Below are 8,985 nucleotides of genomic sequence, written 5' to 3'. Positions count from 1 at the left end.
AGTAGCAGCAGCAGCAGCAGTAGTAGTAGTAGCAGTAGCAGTAGTAGTATTAGCGGTAGTAGTAGTAGTAGTAGTAGTAGTAGTAATAGTAGAAGTAGTAGTAGTAGTAGTAGTAGTAGTAGTAGTAGTAGTAGTAGTAGTAGAAGTAGTAGTAGTAGTAGTAGTAGTAGTAGTAGTAGTAGTAGTAGTAGTAGTAGTAGTAGTAGTAGTAGTAGTAGTAGTAGGTGGCAGTGGTAGTAGTAGTAGTAGTAATAGTAGTAGTAGTAGTAGTAGTAGTAGTAGTAGTAGTAGTAGTAGGTAGTAGTAGTAGTAGTAGTAGTAGTAGTAGTAGTAGTAGTAGTAGTAGTAGTAGTAGTAGTAGCAGTAGTAGCAGTAGTAGCAGTAGTAGTAGTAGTAGTAGTAGTAGTAGTAGTAGTAGTTATATGCGCATGCGCACCGGAAGGCGATAGTACGATGATGAAAACACGACAGTACGATGATGAACACGCGATAGTACGATGATGAAAACACGACAGTACGTTAATGAAAACGCGACAGTACGATTATGAAAACACGAAAGTTCGATGATGAAAACGCGATAGTACGATGGTGAAAACACGACAGTACGATTATGAAAACGCGATAGTACGATGATGAAAACACGACAGTACGATGATGAAAACGCGACAGTACGATTATGAAAACGCGACAGTACGATATTACGATGATGAAAACGCGAAATCACGATATTACGATGCTGAAAACGCGAAAGTACGATGGTGAAAACACGATAGTTTATCGCATTATCATCATAGTACTGTCGTATTATCGCGTTTTCGTTATCGTGCTGTCGTGTTTTCATCATCGTACTGTCGCGTTTTCACCATCGTAAGTTCGTGGTTTCGCGTTTTCATCATCGTACAATCGAGTATCGCGTTTCAGATCAACACATTTATAGGCGATGGCCCTAATGGCATTCCGTATAAAGCAAGCATGCGCAAATCGAACATTATTAACTGCGTAGATATTATGACTCAGTTGTTTCAAACAGAAATAGTTTACTAGTCGATTCATAATGGCGGTTAAACATCTGAAACTCTTTGGGATTGTTTCATTGGTTTTGCTGTTGACGGTGATCATATCTGTAATTGCTATCATACTATCGATGCCGGATGTTGAGACTATTGATGGAAATAAAGAGATCTGTTTTAAGGCCGAAAATGGTGAAATAGAATGTGGACCAACAGTTGATAAAATTCACCTTCTATTCGAAACGGTATTTTCCTACTTTCGATTTTAACTAAGGCTCTTTTTTAGACTTAAGACTCGTAAACTGTTATTGTAATACGTTATACCTCAAAATGAATCAGAAAAAGAGAAGAAAACGATATACATGTCATAACTATTGTTTAAGCTATTTTTGGAATGGTATCTAATGTGATCTAAGATTTAGGCCAAAGAAATAACCGATTGGTCTCGGGATTATTTTGTATGATCGTATCAATTAACTGGTGGTGCAAATTTTGTTCTGTTTATCATTAATGTACAGCTTTCTTCATTTTACTATTTTGTCAACATTTTGTGAGGGTAACAAAACGTTACCCACCCCTTTACGATTGAATTCGAACTAATTTCGAAGGTCATTTTTGAAAGTTTACTATGAAGTGCATTAACCGATATAGATAGAGCATTGTTGAACCGTAATTTTCAGACATACGAATACATGACATATGTCACACGTGTAATAGACATACGACTTCCTCACACGCTTGTGACAAATTCATACGAATATGTCACAAGTACGTGTTGTTAAATTCTCGTCCCCCCTTATTTCACCACCTCTTAAGTACCAACGAAATTTTCACGTTTCCTAGGTCGCTCGTGTATCATTTTTAGCTACCTGACGCCGTATTTTTGATTGAATATCAGTTCGGAAGTGTATCGTAAAGTAAAAAATACATTTCTCCCACCTCAGATAAGTAGATCCAAAAATTTGACCATGCTAGAAATTCTTATCTTGCCCACGGGCAAAGATAAAACAAGAACCAGTATGGAACTCCCTTTTAATGGTCATCACATTGTAAATACATCCCTTGTTGCTCCTACGGGCGAAGATAAAATGCCCGTATGGAACTCCTTTTACCACATTGTAATTACCTCCCTTGTTTAAGACTGTCGTCAGTAGCATCAAGGAAATCTTGTCTTATGGTAATATTTAGAACGCTAATTAAGTATTTCTCGCTTCAAATGTCACCATAAAACAGTTTTCAGGCACCATTCAAGAAATAATGCTTCATTCTCCTTAGAACTATTTAAAAAAGACCGATTTGACTATTAACATTAACTGGATCACTGCGCGTATATCCATGACAATCACGTGCTATCGCATATCCATACGCAATTATTTTCACTAAGCCAAAAAGAGTTCCAGCAAAAAATACATTTTTACTTAATTTTGTTTAACTGAGGTGGAAGAAAAAGCATCTAGCATAGCCGCTCGTATAAGATAGGCTCATCCCCACCCTCGCGCAGGGTGTTTTGCGGAAACTCGGTAAACCTCGTTTCCGCAAAACACCCTACGCTCGGGTCGGAATGAACCTATCTTACACTCTCGACCATGGAAGATACTTATATTCTCCCACCTCAGATAAGTAGATCCATTAATTTAACCATGCTAGAAATTCTTATCTTGCCCACGGGCGAAGATAAAATGCCCGTATGGAACTTCTTTTAATGGTCACCACATTGTAATTACCACCCTTGTTGAAGACTGTCGTCTGTAGCGCATCATGGAAACCTTGTCTGGTGGCAATATTTAGAACGCGAGTTAATTATTTCTCGCTTTAAATGTCACCAGAAAACAGTTTTCACGCACTTTTCCAGGGTTCGAATTTAGACTGGCATACTCGCAAAATGCGAGCGACATTTGGAAATTGCGAGTGACTTATTCAAGCTCGCAAAATTCTGCGAGTGGCTTTTTCTAGACCACAAAATGTTAAAAGGAAAGTAGAATAAACATGAACTTAATTCCGCTATGTAGTCGAGTGTAAACAGCATATAAGTGGCATGTTTACACTTCCGGTATAAAGAAGAAAGTACGGAGTCACGCTCTAGTAGGTTTTCAAAAATAGACCAAATACGGAAAAGGCCGAGTTTTATCTCGAATCTTTCCGGGATGCTCCGAGGTGTACGAGGCGTGCATAATACAAAGTAAATACGAATGACGTTATCATCTAGCCCAATCATTGGCTAAATTTAGCGCTTTTGCGCACTATATGTAAACCCCATCATCCTTCGAATATATTTCCGCCCAACTGTCAAAATGAATAGACTTCGTTGATCGATATATTTCATGGTCCAAAGTATCAACGCTACATTTACTGTTGCTTTTTTATTTTAAATTTATTATTTTATTGTTTTTAATACTTATAGACAAATAATAAAATTGCAAGTTGATTTGTCATTTTGCGAGTTGCCTCAAAATGCACTCGCAAAATTTTGCGAGTGCTCCTCAAAGTTAAATTCGAACCTTGCTTTCAAGAAATAATGCTTCACCCTCCTCAGAACTATTTAAAGACCGATGAAACTAGTAACATTATCTGAATCACTGCGCGCATATCCATGACAACCACGAATTATCACATATCCATACGCATTTATTTTCTCTACACACAAAATAGTTCCAGCAACAATATTCATTTTTGCTTAATTTTGTTTAACAAAGATGGGAGAAAAGGATCTACCATAGCCGCTCCTGTGAGATAGGTTCATCCCAACCCTCGCGCAGGGTGTTTTGCGGAAACGAGGTTTACCGTCATACACTCTCGGCCGTGGAAAATACTTATAATCGATCTTATATAGATGTGCACCTCTGTATTTAGAATTTCAGTTCCAAAAACAGCGGTGCACCTCAAGTTTTAAAGTACACAATAGAGGTGTACTTCTATACTTCTTTATTTAGAGGTGCATCTATATTTTTTAGGATATTGAACATGTTTTATGGCAAATAAAGAGATGCACCTGGATATTAGGAGCGGTACCTCTATTACGACTAAATATAGAGGTGCACGCCTACTTCTTGGATAGGGTTAGGGGTGAACTTCTCTATATGAAAGCTTTCTTGCAATATCATATTATAGATGACATGCATCTTTTTTGTAAATTAATTAACAAGACTTATTAATAGGTACAAGTTTATGGTTCTTTATTAAAATACGTTGCGGTATGTATTATTCACATTATTATATAATATATACATACTAAAATCTAGCTCAATCATCATATTTTATATGGCTTTTAACACAGACTAATGCAAATTATTGGCTACTGCTATGCTTTTAAATGCAATTTAAATTTACGGTTTTAACTTAAGAAATCACGGTTTTACGAATTTAACTCCACGAAAGCATGATTTCAACATCAAGATTTCATGACTTCGTGAAAGTGAAATCGGCTTATACAATCCTCTGAAAATTTAATATCTGAGTTCAGATGTTAATGTCAGGTACCATGGTCTCATGGTTTTAAAATGTTGTCGCAGTGAGGTTGAAATTTGATCATTGATTTCATGGAAATCCTTTTAGTGGTAGAACATATGGAACGGAAACAAAACCTCAATACTCAAAACCAGTAAACATTGAAGTTGGATGGACGTTGTGCCAACTAATGACCCAAACATTAAAATAACGTTGGATTATAGTTGGATTTGAAAGTGTTTTTAGACGTCACATGTCAACGTCGGGGTACGACCATAATCAAATCGAAATATCTTTTATATCCAACGCGAGTCTAAAACAAATAAATGATAATTTATGATATTTAACGTTGAAAAAAACACAACTGTTTGGCTTGATTTATAATCAAATTAAAATATCTTAAAATATGAAGTTACTTAAGTTTTGTATTTATATGCTACATGGATAGAAAATAGTGTTAATACATTTTAAATGTAATGCATTTAAACATAATCGTACAAGGTGAGAGATTTTTGACACATATTGCATACGTATTTCACGGGACGTTATAGGCATCCCCTCACCCTGCTAAATGAGTCACGCGCTGTGACGCAATTCTTTTTTATTGTACACTTTATGTAAGCATAATTATGATATTTCAATAGATGATTTCCATAAACAAACTTTACAGAAATATAGCTTCAAAACAAAACAAAATAACCCTTAAGAGACGTCATATTAAAGGAACTTCTTGACATATGAAGTGAATAAAATACTGCGCGTCATTACGTCAGTAAACATCATTGCACGCGCTTTTGGGTGAAATGACTTGAACGGTGACCATGACCTTCAGTCGGCGAGTCTTAAAATGAGATATGCGTGTAGCCCGGACGAGGTGAACATTTACCCAGTTGGGAACTGAACTCCGGTTATCATCTTAAAAGTTAAGAGTCAACACTCTATGTTACTTAAAGAAAATGTCCGAAAGTGTGACTCTCCCGGTGAGCCTGGGTCTTGCACGCCACACATTGTCTTGATGACCATCATGTGGTTAACTCTTGTTGTAATTTACTTTTTTTAATGGTCCGTGCATCATGAAGTATTTGACCGGACATTAACTGCGACGGACAGACGGAGGAATTGTGCAATCCTATAGGCAAAAAAGCAAAAATGATCGTATATGCATACAGAACAATCATGTTTTGCGCCAAACAGATATCAATATGTTTAATATTAAAGGATAACATGCTTATGACCCCATTTGACCTAGACCTTTGACCACATGACCCCTTAAAACATGGAACTTTTACTTCAAATATTAAATATCAGTGTCGAAATGTAATCAAAATATTGAGTGCTTAAGAATTTGACATTTTACCCCATGTGACCTTGACCTTTGGTCCATGACTCCAAATTGAACCTGGGTTATTTATTCGATATGTGCTAGCATCCTGTAAAATGTGAGGGCTAAATCGGACATAGCAAACACAATATGACCCCTGATCTGTATAAGTTGCAAAGACTGTTTTTTGAAATGTGTGACGTATTCGTTTTTGCTTTGAGGGGGTAGAGATACACAATTTAATTTTCACAAATGTGAGACATATTTATACGAATTTGTCACACACGTGTGAGGAATTCGTTCGAATATTATCATCATTATGTCGAACGTGAGGCATAATATTATTCGTATGTGTAAGAATTACGGTTCAATAGTGCATTATTTTAACTTTAACTGAAATCCAATTCAAAAACATAATTCTATTTACTGCTACAAGAAAGTTTCTGATCGTTCTATTCACGATCTTGTACTAGCTACAGCCAAATCACGGTTATCAGGATGTTTTCTTCTATATATCGCAAAGGTTTCTGATAGATGGGCGCATTTCCCTTTAGTAATTTCTTTGAAATACTGCAGATTTCACGTATTGTTTAGATTACTTCTTCTCGTAAAAATGATATAATCGTAACAATAGGTCGAGTGGAAATAAATTTGATATGTTTTTTCTTCTTCAAGGAACTACCAGTAATTTATAACGATTTGTTGAAGAAGGAAAAAGAGGATACGGTGAAATATATTAAAGGTACGTGAATTAAGTCGTAATTCAGAAACGTTTTTTTTCTGATCAAAATTCGGTATCCACATTCTCAATATGTGAATAAAGTTGCAAATCTTTGTGTTTGAAGAAAGAAAAATGCTCTTTTTTAAAAGTAGTTTAACTATTTAAATGTATTACAAGCAACCCTTTCGATTTCCAGCAGCTGTGTCAACGTTTATCTTAGACGAATTCTTATTCAATGATAACAGTTTTCATACTTTCTGAAATACATAGTTTAACGCTCAATTTCCAGAACAAGACATTCAACTGCAAAATCCTTTCGAAGCCCAACTGGAGATGAAACCCTCCGCCCGCCTTGTTGGTGCCCGGGATATCAAGCAGAGCTCAGGTACTAAAACCATTTGAGCCAGTAATTCCTTACAACATTTTCGATACTTCATTTCGGTTTCAGGCCAAAACTGGATTTAATACTGAAACAGGATAATCATCCTGCAAAATAATAGTGTTTAAGAAACATGTTCAATGGAAATATCCCGTCTTAATTATAAATAAATTGTAGATGATGCTGCGATGACAACGGTCCGTTCGTGGCGCCATGACAAAGACCTTCACTACACGGACGGTTTCCAACGCTACGGAATACGTTACCAAAACGGTCGAATGATAGTTCCTCTATCTGGCACATATAGCGTCCACTCATTTTTAACGCTCCGGGAAAGAATCAACGGGGAGCTCGCAGAACAACAAGTGGCTCCAATACGTCACTCCATGTATAGATTCAACGTCCTTTCGAGTGACGAAGAGATCGGCTCCTGTATTCAGTCTCGCAAGAATTCATCCATCGGAAGCTATAATTACTACAGCAGTCAGGTGTCCACTGTTCTCCGTCTGAACGCGGGAGATGAAATCTCTGTGAAGATAAACGATGTGTCCTTGGTTGACAAGCCGGAAGAAAATTTCTTTGGAGTGAATATGATTTAGGCGCTCGATCAATTACGAGACTCAATGATATTTAGTTAATTTCTGATCCTATTTGATGTGACGACAATGCAACAGGTGTTTCTATGTGTATACTGTCAATCTGCTTGTCGTTTAAACTGTTTTCTTGGAATTGTACTGTTATACTTGCAATGATGTTTTCCGTGGATACTCCGAATGTTTAATACACCCAGTACATGAATTTTTGCCACATTTAGCCATGAATGTTGTTTATTGGTTATTTGGTAACAGTAACCGTTTAGGTTATAAAATGTCACATGCTATAGATATACATTACGACTTTAAGCAATAAGTTATTCTGTGTCCAATTTCTCGAACAACTTTAGGGTTATTAAAAGCTTAAGTATGTTATGTCATTAAGTCAAATAAACAAATAGTTTTACGTAAACCCTTTTGAAAGGGACTTAAACTTGTAAGAGACATTTGAGCAAGGTTGTTTCCCGATATAATACTTTGTATTCCACATCGAGTATATAAATAGTAACACAGTCATTTGTACCGTTTAGTATTGTGTATATAATAAGCAGGCGTTTTGTTAATGAGCTGTAAGTATTTATATTGTTTAAGATAATTCTGCTATTGTTTATAATATACGGAACGCGAATTCTGTGATATGTTGACAGTGTAATTGCTATGGAGTTTTCTATTGTTTTATTTCATGTTGTAGTGAGATATATGTTTTAAACAAATAGTAAGTCATCTTGCAATGTAATATCCATTTTTTAATTTGTATGTTCGTTTCATAGCTCTCCTGTGCTTTTCAACTGAATTGCCTGATCTAACGATGATTATAACATCGTCCTCTCGTTATTAAGATGGTCAGATTGTGAATATTGAAGCCGTTAGACTACAATACATTGTTGTTGCAAAATTCCCATCTGTTTGAGGGACAATGTTTGCTAACGATCGCCGTTGTAATGGACATACTGCCAAACCACCGTGGTATAAACATTCTTAACTGGTAAAGCAACAGAGAGTTTTCCTAGTTTCGTGATAAGCCTGGACACTCGTACTTGGAGTCAATATGTTCTTTCGTTAGACAAAGTAGGTAACTTAATCCGATTTAGCGTCATGTCATTTGTCATGCATAAAACGTCCGTATATGGGACCGGTGTGCGAGTGTCTGAACAGAATAATAATTCCTAAACCATTCTAATAAATCGTCATGTAAATTCGTATGTGTCTGTATTTGTTGCTTTTCTTATATCTATTTTTTGTTAGTGTTTGTTATCATCATTTAATCAATATCACATTATTTTAAGAATGATTTGCTTGGCTGAATAAAATCATGTTATGAAATATTCTTGTTTCTTATTTCATTTTATGCAGTTTTCGAAAGCAACATGACATATACTGTGCACAGGTTTTTTCAAAACCCAAATTCTTGGTACCAAGTGACATCCTACATACAATATAATTGTCATCATGTTTGTGCAAAAAAATATTTTGAACCAGAAAGATGAGAAGCACTGTGATCATACGTCTATATGTCT

The 8,985-nt window shown here is 36.0% G+C and overlaps 1 protein-coding gene across 1 annotated transcript; it reads left to right on the top strand.

The window, feature by feature from the left end:
- The first annotated feature begins 1,008 nt into the window (after nucleotides 1–1,008).
- LOC128243676 (uncharacterized) lies at nucleotides 1,009–8,791 on the top strand. Its single transcript, XM_052961575.1, has 4 exons — nucleotides 1,009–1,255; nucleotides 6,451–6,517; nucleotides 6,786–6,881; nucleotides 7,053–8,791. Exons 1-4 carry the CDS (start codon nucleotides 1,055–1,057, stop codon nucleotides 7,472–7,474), a joined length of 786 nt encoding a protein of 261 aa, XP_052817535.1. The 5' UTR covers nucleotides 1,009–1,054; the 3' UTR covers nucleotides 7,475–8,791.
- The last annotated feature ends 194 nt before the right edge of the window (nucleotides 8,792–8,985 follow it).

This window comes from Mya arenaria, chromosome 8 (genome assembly GCF_026914265.1).
Source record: "Mya arenaria isolate MELC-2E11 chromosome 8, ASM2691426v1".
Taxonomy (NCBI): Eukaryota; Metazoa; Mollusca; class Bivalvia; order Myida; family Myidae; genus Mya; species Mya arenaria.
Note: the sequence above shows the minus strand (reverse complement) of the source record. Positions and strands in the feature narration are given on the sequence as shown.

What these genes read in the sequence shown, in the direction of transcription:
- LOC128243676 (XM_052961575.1), top strand. Translation starts at nt 1,055, where the DNA reads ATGGCGGTTAAACATCTGAAACTCTTTGGGATTGTTTCATTGGTTTTG. An exon ending in TTCACCTTCTATTCGAAACG is followed by an intron (nt 1,256 to 6,450) that starts GTATTTTCCTAC and finishes TTCTTCTTCAAG; the next exon opens with GAACTACCAGTAATTTATAA. An exon ending in GGATATCAAGCAGAGCTCAG is followed by an intron (nt 6,882 to 7,052) that starts GTACTAAAACCA and finishes AATAAATTGTAG; the next exon opens with ATGATGCTGCGATGACAACG.